Source organism: Phoca vitulina, unplaced genomic scaffold (genome assembly GCF_004348235.1).
Source record: "Phoca vitulina isolate PV1807 unplaced genomic scaffold, GSC_HSeal_1.0 scaffold16, whole genome shotgun sequence".
NCBI classification, from domain to species: domain Eukaryota; kingdom Metazoa; phylum Chordata; class Mammalia; order Carnivora; family Phocidae; genus Phoca; species Phoca vitulina.
In genome coordinates, this window is record NW_022589719.1 from 28,458,163 (window position 1) to 28,470,024 (window position 11,862).

The following is an 11,862-nucleotide window of genomic DNA, read 5'->3' on the forward strand; positions in this document are numbered from 1 at the left end:
ACTCTTCATAAGATTCCTCCATGGCCTGCAGTAAACTCCGGTCAGGGGACTGAGGCAGAGGAAGGCACAGGGACCCACAGAGACTGGCCTGGATTCAAGCTCCCTCAGGCAAGTGGCACAACTTCTCTGTGCCTCAGTCTCCTCATCCATCAAATGGGGATCCTAATATTACTTATCATAGTGAGCGAAGAGTAAGAGGTCAATAAATCTAAGCTCCTCTGTCTCCTCTAACTGCCAAGGGAGAGAAACACATGGGTGATGCTGCTCCAGGTAAATTAGCAGATTGGCTAATTAGGGACTCATGACCCCACTCAGAGCCACATTCCCAAGCTGCTCTTAGCTAAGCCCAGTTTGCCTGGGATTAATCAAAACACGGTGGTGAACACTCCCGTGCACCATATAATCCTTTGAGGGAAATGAAAGATGAATAAAACACACATAATGATCTTCGTGGTTCATTCCCCACACCTCAATCCTGAGGGCTCCCTGACTCTCCCTGCTACCACCCACCCACATTTCCCTTCATTTCCAAGTTGAGAAGTAGGCACAAAAGACTCAGTCCTTCTTTCTTTCCTTTTAAAAAAATTATGATGAATGGTTTCAGATACACATGACAGATTACATAGAGTATAAAAAATAATGATGAGCACCCAGGTACCCGCCCCCCAGTGTAAGACCTCAGTTACCTTTGAAGTCCTGATGAGCAGCCCCACACACACCGCCCCACACACCCCCCACACACACCCCCACATTCCCTCCTGCCCCGTGGCAGCTTTGAGCCAGGGTTTTATCTGGAGCTCCCAGAACTTAGGCAAGCATCTGCAGGACCATCAACTCCACCATATAAGGGCTGAGATCAGCCCACAGGTCAGAGTGAGAAAGGCTGGAGGGGAAAGAAAAGAGAGGAGAGGAAGCAGGTACCAAAATACGTGAAGGATCCACATTTGGGGGTACAAAGATGTCTTAACGGGTAAGTCTGAAATGCAAATGTGCTATGTACTAACCACGCCTGGTCCCAACCTTGAACCACACTGCCCACCCCTCCAAACTTACCCAGAGGCACTGGGCAAAATTTGGAGCTTTCATAGAATCCATGTCTCCTGATGCTGGAAAAATCAGGGGTGGCCCAGGGAATCAGATTTCAAAACAAGACCCACAGATAGGGCTTGCTACTGAGTGGCGACCTCCCTCCTGCCTATCTCCGTCCCCCACAATTTCTGAATCAAAGTTTTCACTCCACTTTTTCCACTGAATAAACCCCACAAGGTAGAGAATCCTGTGGGTTGGTAAGCATCCTCTTCTAAGAAGAGGATCCTCTTTTTTTTTTTTTTAAGAGGATCCTCGTTGAAATCACTCACATGCTAGTATGAATTTGCCCAGATAGCTTTGCTCTACTGTAGCTGATTGGGCCATGTTTTAAGCATGGAGCACCTGGGAGAGTCAGCCCCTGGTGGGATCGCCAAGGTGGAGGCTTCCAGCAACCTGAGAGGGTAAGAGAGGAGCAGTAGGGGGAGAAGGGTTGCAGAATGAGAAAGGCGCAGATTCCAATGACAAACCCAGCCTGGTTCAAGTTTGCTTCCTCCAGCAAAGGAAGGCATCTTCTCCCGCTTGCTTGGCTCCCTCCCCTTCCTCTGTGCTGCACGCACCACTTTTCCAAAAGTCAGCCCAACTGCCATGAGAAGCCTCTAGTTTGACACCCAGCAATCCCACAGGAGGACATTTCTGTGTGAAAACGTGTCCTGAGTCCCGAACCACCGACCTAGGAATGTGCTTTGGGGAAGCAGCCACAGGAACACGGTCCATGGCTGAGTGGTGGACTGTTCTCGCAGGCGCATCCCCCAGCGGCGGGGGCGGGGTACAGTGAGCCCCCTCGACATCTGTTCAGTGTTAAGTGCACTTTAGAACCATTTTGTCAAAACATGCAGCTTGTCAAGTTTTAACGAATTCCATTATTTAAGAAATAAGCCACCGCTCCGTAGCTTGCCCTCTGCAGGTCCATCCCCACTGCAGGGGTTCGGTCCTGGTGGAAATCTACTCGATTGGAAACTTCCCAGAACAGAGCTGAGGGGCGGAGACAGTCTTATCAGGAACTTTTCTGCCTGGGGTTACGAAAACGGGTGACATTTGGAGGCTGATAAGGCTGACCCCCAGCCCTTGGACTGTATATAAGGAGCAGCTCCTGCCGGCTCTCCTGCACTTTCCAGCCTTCAACCCTTCTCTGGAGATCGGGACCGAGAAGAACCATGAAGTGGCTGCTGCTGGTCACCTTGGTGGCACTCTCTGAGTGCGCTATCATCAGGTGAGTCTCGGGGACACACAGCCCCCCGACCGGCTTCCCAGGGCTGTTTCCTTCTGCTGCCTGTCACGTTCCTTCCTTTCCCCTCACATTTTTCTTCCTTCCTCCCTCGTCCAACTCCTCTCTGCTCCACCACCTCCAGCCCCCCTTCTGGTCTCCCTCTGCCCTTTTGGGGAGGCAGCACTGCCGACGTGCCTCTCGAGTCCTACCCGGGCTGGGTTCCCAGCTCCAGGACCGGGCCGGGTGACTTTGGGCAAGCACTCAACCTCTTTGCGTTCGTGTGCCAAAAAGAGAAGCATCTCCCCTCTTGGCTTCCCCCTCCTTCTTCCTCTCTTGGGTCAGCTTCCTTTTCCTTCCGAGGCTTCCGCGGCACCCCACGAGCAGACTCCTCACCTAACTACTCTGCCTCCTCCTAAGCCCCCTGTTTGCCAATGCTCTGTCGCAGGGTTCCCCTGGTCAAAAAAAAGTCCTTAAGAAAGAACCTGAGAGAGCATGGGCTCCTAGAGGACTTCCTGAAGAAGCACAGCCCCAACCCAGCCAGCAAGTACTTCCCCCAGGAGGCCGCTGTGATGGCCACGGAGCCCCTGGAGAACTACATGGACGTGAGTGTCCAGGCCGGCCCCGGAGGAGAGAGAGGGGCTCCCGGGGATCTTGGATGATGGGCCAGAGCTCCCAGGCAGGAACCCAGGGGTCTGCGCCCAGGATTGCAGATGCACAGGGGGTGCAGGAAAATTCACAATCAGAGCCGTGGTTCTCATTGGCTCTTTTGTTCAGCCATCCTGTGTTCATGCACACAGAGCACCTCCTTCTGTGACAGGCACTGTGCCGGGCCCAGGGGCAGCTGCCGTGGACAAAACCAAGCACGGCCCCTGCTCTCATGCAGCTCACAATCTAGGAGGGAGAGACAGACAGCAAGCGAGGAGCCTCACAAACCATGAAAAGCACAACGGGGCCAAGGGCTGCACAGTAAAGGTCTCAGGCTCAGAGGGTGCGGCCGGGGCAAGCAGTGAAGGAAGAGCTGGGGTTTCCAGGGGACAGAAGAGTGTCCTGGGGGGTGACGGCTCGTGCCAGATCCCGTGACAGTGGAGAACAGAGTGCATTTGAGGAAAGGAGACTGGTATTCATGGAGAGCGGAGAGCGAGGGAGAGAGGCACAGCGAGGCCTGCGGGGTCAGTGAGTGGAGCCAAGTCAGAGTCTCAGGAGGGTCTGCAGCCTAACTGGCACTGAGTTGCCTTCACCGGAAGGGCTGACATGACCAGATGGGAGCTTCAGGAAGATCACTCCGACTCTCCGATTTGGGACCCCATGGCAACACCCAGCCCTTCGGTAGATACTATGCATCCCTACCGTGAAAGGCCCTGGGCCAAGGGTATGAGACCAGGTTGCCCGTCCTTACGAGCTTAGCCTATTTAAAACCTCCAGCCCTGGTGCCTCGGCTCTCTTGCTTGGGAGCCACGTGACTTTGGGCAAGTCATTTACATTCTGAGTGAGCCTCACCTTCCTCGTCTGTAAGACAGAACCACTAATATCTACCATCAGGGTGTTGTCGCAAGTAATGGATGCAGTAATGTTTTTTGGAGTGCTTAGCATGGGGCCTGGTCCTTGGTAAGAGCTTGGTAAAGTCAGCCCACCTGTTCACTTAACAAATATTTATGAAGCACCTACTATGTGCAAGCAGCTAAGGAAATAGTGGTGGAGAAGTAAAGTTCCTGGAGCTTATATTCTGGAGGGAAAGACGAATAAGAGACAAATAAATATGTAAGATAATATCAGGGAATGACAAGGGTCACAAATTAAAAATCGAGTAAGGGGGGGCAGTGGGGGAGGGGCAAATGTAGGTAAACGGGTCAGGGAGGGCCGCTTGGCAGAGGGGACATTTGACTGGAGCTCTGAATGAGTGATGAGTAGGAGCCAGCCAAGGAAAGATCTAGAATAAATATCTTCCTAGCACAAGAAATAGCAAGTGCAAAGGCCCTGGGAGGGGAGGGGAAGGAGCTTATCATCATCTAAGAATCGCGAGACCAGCGGGGCTGGAACGGAGCTAGCAAGGGAGAAGTGCTGCCCATCATTAGGTGACTCGTTGATCTCCCCATCGACAATTTACTGAAAAAAGCATTTCAGCATATACTCTGATGGGTGTGTCGGGTTGCACCCCTTTCTGAGAACGTGCATTCTCTAGGACGATGAGACTAAGCTATACGAGATGAGAGCTGAAGAGGGGGCAGCAGATTGGGTGTTCATGGTGCTTAGAAGAGGACAGTCAGAGGGTAATGGGGGAGCAATCAGGGAAACTTCCAAGAGGAGGGGAGACCAGGCTGGGCCTTGAAGGATGGATGCATTGGACAGGGCGAGAAGGACCAGGAGAACAGTGAAGGGAAAGGTGGGAGATAGGCTGAGGAGCCGACCCAGACACAGTCCCCGGGGAGGCCGGGCCGGGGAGTCCCAGGGAACGGTGCGCTCAGTGAACTGTGCCCCCCACCCCACCCGGACAGACGGAGTACTTCGGCACCATCGGCATCGGAACCCCCCCTCAGGAGTTCACCGTCATCTTCGACACAGGCTCCTCGAACCTGTGGGTGCCCTCCGTCTACTGCTCCAGTCCTGCCTGCAGTGAGTGCTCGGCCCCGCCCGGCCCAGGCTCCCCGGCACCAGCCCTTGGGGGAGCCCACAGCACCCAGGGCTTCAAACCTGGGGGAGGCACTCAGGGATTCACTCCATAGGCATTTACTGAGCACCTACCTTGTGCCAAGCACGGGGCTTAGGTGCCCGGGGATAACAGGGTGAATCACACATGGTCCCTGCCCTCAGGGACTTCAGTCTACTGGCAGAGAGAAGCGTGAAGGTGCTTAGCACCGTGGATGGCCATGAGCCTGCTCTGCTCAGGGGAGCAATCAGAGAAGACTTCCAGGAGGAGGGGAGACCAGGGGGTCCTTGGGGACCTCCCATCGGGTACATGGTCCCAACTGGCCCAACTAGACAGAAGTGGAAACTGGGGATGCTTAGGCTCTAAAGTTTGGGGGGAAGGTTACTTTTCTCCTCCAAAGGCCCCCGCCCACCCCACACAGAACCAAGACACTCACCCTAGGAAGACACTCTCAGCCCATGACTCTCACTCGGCTTTTTGAGTTTGACGTCATTACTTCTTGCCCCTGGCAGCCAACCACAACCGCTTCAACCCTCAGCAGTCCTCCACCTACGAGGGCACCAGCCAGACAGTCTCCATCGCCTATGGCACCGGCAGCATGACAGGTATCCTGGGCTACGACACCGTCCAGGTGAGCACCTGCGGGCCGGCCACCTCATCCCGCGCAGCCCTGAAGCCATCTTCCCAGGACCCTGGGGACCACAGTGCACCCCCAGAGTGAGCTTATTCAAGCAATGTGGGTCTCGGTGACCACAAAAGTAAGCTGAAAGGGGACGCAGGAGGGGAAAGTGGCAAAGATGTCGCAGCCATTTCTAGGTGGAGCAGTAGTGGGTAAGGGGGTGGGGCGCCCGGAGCCATAAGCCAACTTCAGAACCAAGTTGAATGCCAGGTAGGGGACAGGGGCAGAAGGCAAAAAGGCTCAGTTCTCTTTCAGCACCTCCTCCCCCTTTTCATACCCCCCCCCTGCAGCCCCCCTGAGTCAGGTGAACTCCACAAGCCCCACCCCCCACCCCGCAGGGTGCAGCAGGGGTCAAGGGCTCTGACTTGCCTGGGGTCTGCTTTGTATCCAGTCGTCAGAAACACACACACACACACACACACACTGCGACCATCTGCTCTGCAGCAAATTCTCCCTCTGCATCTCAGACCGTGGCCATCTGGAGATCAGTAACAAGCATTCCCGGGGCCAGTCCCTCCCCCTTCCTTCCAGCCTGCCGCCCTGGAAGCCAAGTCCTACTTGAAATGAAGCAGGGATGCTCTGGGCCCACGGCGGGCACCACAGTGCTCAGTCAACACATGCTGATGGTGAACATCTTGGTTTCCCCCGATTCAGGTCGGAGGCATCTCAGACACCAACCAGATCTTCGGTCTGAGCAAGACTGAGCCCAGCTCCTTCCTGTACTACGCTCCCTTCGACGGCATCCTGGGTCTGGCCTACCCCCAGATTTCATCTTCCGGGGCTACCCCTGTCTTTGACAACATGTGGAACCAGGGGCTGGTTTCCCAAGACCTCTTCTCTGTCTACCTAAGCGGGTAAGTTGGGCGGGCGGGGGTGGGGGGGGCGCAGCAGGGGGCCATCCAGGGCTGGGTGGGGTGGACGGCGTCTCAGCAAGCAAGGGATTTGAAAGGTCAAGGTGTTAAGTCTCAAGAGGTAAATCTTGGAGACAATGGTGCCAAATCCCTCCCTGATGAACCACCTTCCTTCATCTCGTTTTACCAGTGTGACTTTTGTCGCCTTGACTTACACAATCAAATGTCATCAGCCATTTGCTCCCTAGCACCAGTACCCTCGTTGTTGGCCCCCAGGAGTGGATTAAGTGAATCCACTTAAAACGGGGGCCAAAATTCCACAGCAAAAAATGAAAATAGGACTTTGTTCAAGACAAATGTCTTGAACAAGGGAACTTTTAACTGATGAAAGCAAGTTTCTTCTGTTAATTAACAAAATCTAGATTCCGGTTGTGACTATGAGTTAATTGGAACAACGAATAAAGAATAAGCCAAGGGCTGGTTTGGTTGAGTAAAGGTTTATGCAAGAATATCAGAGGGTGTCATCAATTTTCTTGAGACACTCACCCTTCCTCTGACACATCCTTCTCTCTCTCGAAGTGATTTGTTGTGCTCAATGTTTTTCTCGGGTTGCTAACTGTTCTGCTGTAATCTCATTGGGTCGCATCATACAGTCAGATGTTTGCAGGGAGGTGGGGTGGGGTTAGGGGAGTGGGGATCGTTTTATCTGTGGCCAGTTCTTCCTTGGTTAATTTCCTATCATTGCCCGCCTTTGCTTCCCTATCTGACCCAAAATTGCAGAGATTTAGAAAGTGAATGTCCCAGTAACAAGGACTCCTACAATTTACAACAGGGGGGGGCCATTCATCCGTTTCTCCTCTTGGCCACTTAATATTCCAGTCGGCTCGTGCACATAACCTGTCTTTATGGCTACTTCGGTATTTCTCTTATTTCTCCAACCGATCAGGGCTTTCTCCATCACAGCACTCTGGACATTTTAGACCAGAGAATTCTTTGCTGTTGGGGGTGGGGGGGGCTGTCCTGTGCATTGCGGGATGGTTAGCACCTCCCCAGCCTGTCTACTAGCTTTCAGTAACACCCCCTTACTCCTTCCGAATCACGACAATCAAAACACATCCCAGATGTTGGCAAATTGGAAACCACCCCTGGCTGAGAGCCAGTGAACTACACCATCAGGTCCTTACGAGCGGCCACTGCCATGCATTCGCTTCTCTTGAGCTCCCCGCAGCAATGGGAGTGAACATGGGGTAGAAACCACACACCTTGGAATCAGAAGGACATGAGCCACTCCCTGGCTGCGTGACCTGCGAGTTGCCTCATGTCTTTGAGCCTTGCTGCAAAGTGGAAATAAAAATAGTGACCCTGTCTGTCACTTGCCACAGCTCCTGGCACTGGCAAGAGTGTAATCAAGGGCAGCTCTCAGGACGGGCATAGTAGATGTTCAGGTGAATGAGTGAATGCGTGAATGAATTCCTGTCTCTCACCCCCACTTTCCATAGCAATGACCAGAGTGGCAGCGTGGTGATGTTTGGCGGCATCGATTCTTCTTACTTCACTGGAAACCTGAACTGGGTGCCTGTTTCTGTTGAGGGTTATTGGCAGATCACCGTGGACAGGTGAGAGCACTGTGGATGGCCAACACCCTGCCGTGGGCCCCCCGTCTCCTTTCCATATAGACTCGGAGGTAACTAAGCTTTCTAGAATCCCCCTGGAAGAGCCAGTGCCGGGAAATGTACCCCAGGGGGAGAAGGCGGAAGCTGGCCAAGCCAGAGAGACCCCAAGAAAGGTACCTCACTGGAGAAGGAGAGTCACTTTCCTTCTGGTCAAGCGGGCAGGACAATCTCCCAGCAGACATGTCCACACGTCCCAGCACTTAGCGGACCTAGAACTAGCTCATGACCCTCCCTCCCACCCTAGGGTGAAGGGGCTGACTTGTCTCAGGGCATTCCCTTTCTACTCTCCCCTTCGGGGCCCGCCCCTCCCCCAAGCAGCCTCGGTCCCCAGCTGTCCGTCGCCCAGCTGGCCTGCCAGGGTGACCAGCGGCCCAGGTTTGCCCGGGAATGCGCCATTTCCTGGGACACCAGACTCCCAGTACTGAACCCGGGACGGTGCTGACCAGACTGGCACCTAGCGGTCACCTTGCGTCTGCCCCAGCCCTGCTAAAGCTTCATCACGTCCTGCACCTCCCGCCCCTGCTCCGTATCTCCCTCCCTCCCTGCCTGTGATGCCCTCCTCCCACTCTGCGCCTCCTTCGCAACCTCGGGGGTCTGCTTGCCGGAGAAGCCTTCCGCGGCACCACCACCCTCCCCCTGGATTATGCTTCCATTCCGCGGCCATGTGTCCAGCTCTTCCTGCTCTTGTGCCACCAAAACCCATCTTTGCAGCCAGACCGTGTGCTCGCAGCAACCTGGAGCCATGCGGCCGTCTGGCTCTGCGTCTCCCATGCCTAGCGCACAGCCCGCACTCAGTCGATATTTGCTGAGTAACTGAATGCATGAATGAATGAGAACAGCTGGAATTTTATGTATTGGCCAATGGATGGAAGGGGGGACCCTCTGGGGCCACCTGGTTCCTCCTTGGGGAGATATATACCCCCTGGGGATTCCGGGGACCCTCACTGGCATCTCGTCCTTAGTGTCACCATGAACGGAGAGGCCGTCGCTTGCAGTCAGGGCTGCCAGGCCATCGTCGACACAGGTACCTCTCTGCTGACCGGCCCGAGCAGTGCTATTGCCACCCTCCAGAGCTACATTGGAGCCAGCCAGGGCTCACAGGGCCAGGTGAGTCCAGCCCTGAGTGCCCTGTTCTAGACCCAAGTGGTGGGTCTGCCATGCAGAAGAAACGAAAGTCTCCTAACCCTCACGCTTTCCAGATGGTGATCAGCTGCTCAGCCATCAAAAACCTGCCCGACATCGTCTTCACCATCAACGGCATCCCGTACCCTGTGCCTCCCAGCGCCTACATCCTGCAGGTAAGAGGGCTCTGGGCCAGTCACCTACAGGTACCTGCGGTGAATGTGGCCACACAGCATGGCACTTTGCACAAGGGAAAGTGCTCTTCCAAGGGCTGAAGCTGACATCTGTTCTGCACAGCCTCCAGAGAAAAAGAAGACATTTAAAATAAATGCAAGAATGAAAATGTGGATGCAGCGCCCCCCCCCAAGGGGAAAAGTGAGGCAAAGACTGGTGGCAGGAAAAGAGGATTTCCAGTTGGACACCTGAGTCCAAGTCCTGGGTCTCAATGACTAGCTCATTGATTCCGAGCCAGTTGCAACCTCTCCCAGCTCTCAGTGTCCTGGTCTAGAAACTAGAGATGTCAGCGTTCCCCACCCCCAGAGCGTGGGTAGGGTAATCGAGTGGGATCGACCACATCAAAGCTACAAAGGGTTGAGCAAATGGAAACCATACCTTCCTTAGGGCCAGGGCTTGTGATGCTCCTACTGTCTCTGCAAGTAACAAATCTTTACTTGGTAGGGCATGAGACACAGGACAACGCTTCACCGACTATTATAATGCCAGGTGGAAAACCGGTTCTGCCCTGGGAGTCGATGTTATTCAGCAAGAAGTATTGATGGCCAGGCAGTTCCCTCGCAGGGATGCCGATTAATTGAGAGGGGGCGTGGCCTAAGCAATGAGGAGGGGGGGTGGGTTTCAAAGCTCCCCAGGTGGTTCTAATGTGCAGCCAAGGTGGTGGCCCGGTGCCCTAGTAAGTGAAAAGGACTAACAGCTGATCTGCTTTGCCACCGGACGGGGTCAGAATGAGAAAAGGCTGTGTCACCAGGGCTTCCAAAATCCTTCACGGCGGCTGACTTCTCCCTAAACCTCTTAGCTCCGATGCTGATGTCAGGGTTTGTACGTATGCCAGAAACACTGGTTCATGTCTAGTAATCCCTGGAAACCAATAGCAGAGCTAACAGCTTATCCAGGCAGACCCCCGGCCAAGAAGAGCCAAGTCCCCAGACACAAGCCAGGAAATTCTTTCCTTGCACGTGCCATGCGGTGGCCCGGGGACCTTGATGCTTCGTCCCTGGCACCCTGGCACCGCAGAGTCTGTGCCCTGTCTCCAGCTTTCTTCTCCTTTCCTCCAGAGCCAGGAGGGCTGTGTCAGTGGCCTCCAAGGCATGAACCTCCCCACCCCCTCCGGAGAGCTCTGGATCCTGGGTGACGTCTTCATCCGCCAGTACTTTGCTGTCTTCGACAGGGCCAACAACCAGGTCGGCCTGGCCCCCGTGGCCTGAGCCGGCGTCTCTCCCGCCGCGTCCCAGGAAGATCTAGCCTTAGTCGCCCGCTCTAGATGTATATAATTCTCCCGATTGTTCTTCCTATGGGACTGTGGAGGTGGAATCTTGGGCCCCTCCCCTGTCATACCAATAACGTAGAATAAAAACCTACCCTCCTGGAAAGTGTGCCTTGTATTTCTCCCCACACCACCAGGGTCAGAACACCAGGGCAGGGGGACAAGATGACCACGTCCACTTGGACAATACCAAACAGTGACAGGGCTACACACCCCATAATAGAGCCGGGAAGATGATCGGCCTTCAGCAGGTCCAGCTGGGAGAAAGACAGGCACCAGAAATACCAGGCCTTTTGCCTCCTCGTGGAATAGAGCACCTAGGTTCTTGGTGAGGGAGTCAGCTTCTTATTTCTCCCAAAGGCAGTAAGAGATAGTGAGAAAAGGGAAGAGATTAGGGGGAGGTAGCATTCCACTAAGCAGGCCAGGCAGAGGATTGAGGGGTGACCAAAGCTGACACCCCCACATCTACCAGTGCTCTCTGGGATCAGCTGGTTGGTCCAGACTAACACTTGAAGACCCCTCGAAGCTCTGGGTGCAGGACACTGAACTGATCTGATGGTTTTCCACTGGGGAGGGGGGGTGCAGAGGTTGTGAGAAAGCAGTGGGCATGCCCTTTAGCAAATACACCCTCGCCTGCAAATGGAAAAAACCTAGAGCAGCATTTCTCCTGGTGGGTTTGGTAGCCAAACCTCCAGTGAAAAACAAAGTTACAGAAGAGCATGCAACATGTAGCATTCCAGGCCCTGCTTGGAGGTGCAGGAGGCCCGTTTCCCGAAGGCTCTGAGAAGTGCTCCCACAAAGTCATCTGTTTGACCTTGACCCAGCTCAGCCTGATGCCCAGTGCCTCTCTTGCTCGCAAACCTTTTGCAGTCCTATGCTCCTCGGCTGGACTGTTGGAAAACTCCCACAGCTGGCGAGCTGGATTCCAGGCAGAGGGCTGGCGCTGGGTCCCTGCGGGGAGGGAGTGACTTTGGGGTGTCCAGAACGGGATGGCTTGGGAAACTCTTGTCACATCCTCCTCCAGTTTGTCATTTGTCACTCACACAAATATAAGATGTTGGGCTCTAGGATGCCCTGGGTCTCCCCAATGTCACGG

At 54.4% G+C, this 11,862-nt stretch overlaps 1 protein-coding gene across 1 annotated transcript; it reads left to right on the top strand.

The window, feature by feature from the left end:
* Positions 1 to 2,243: 2,243 nt before the first annotated feature.
* LOC116638862 (pepsin A) lies at positions 2,244 to 10,865 on the top strand. The gene is made up of 9 exons (XM_032415007.1): positions 2,244 to 2,299; positions 2,742 to 2,898; positions 4,789 to 4,906; positions 5,453 to 5,571; positions 6,274 to 6,473; positions 7,970 to 8,086; positions 9,106 to 9,250; positions 9,343 to 9,441; positions 10,558 to 10,865. Exons 1-9 carry the CDS (start codon positions 2,244 to 2,246, stop codon positions 10,705 to 10,707), a joined length of 1,161 nt encoding a protein of 386 aa, XP_032270898.1. The 3' UTR covers positions 10,708 to 10,865.
* The last annotated feature ends 997 nt before the right edge of the window (positions 10,866 to 11,862 follow it).

Bases quoted from the DNA above. Each gene is read 5' to 3' on its own strand.
- LOC116638862 (XM_032415007.1), top strand. From the start codon at position 2,244: ATGAAGTGGCTGCTGCTGGTCACCTTGGTGGCACTCTCTGAGTGCGCT. The intron at 5,572-6,273 runs GTGAGCACCTGC...CCCCCGATTCAG, and splicing joins TGGGCTACGACACCGTCCAG to GTCGGAGGCATCTCAGACAC. The intron at 9,442-10,557 runs GTAAGAGGGCTC...CCTTTCCTCCAG, and splicing joins CCAGCGCCTACATCCTGCAG to AGCCAGGAGGGCTGTGTCAG.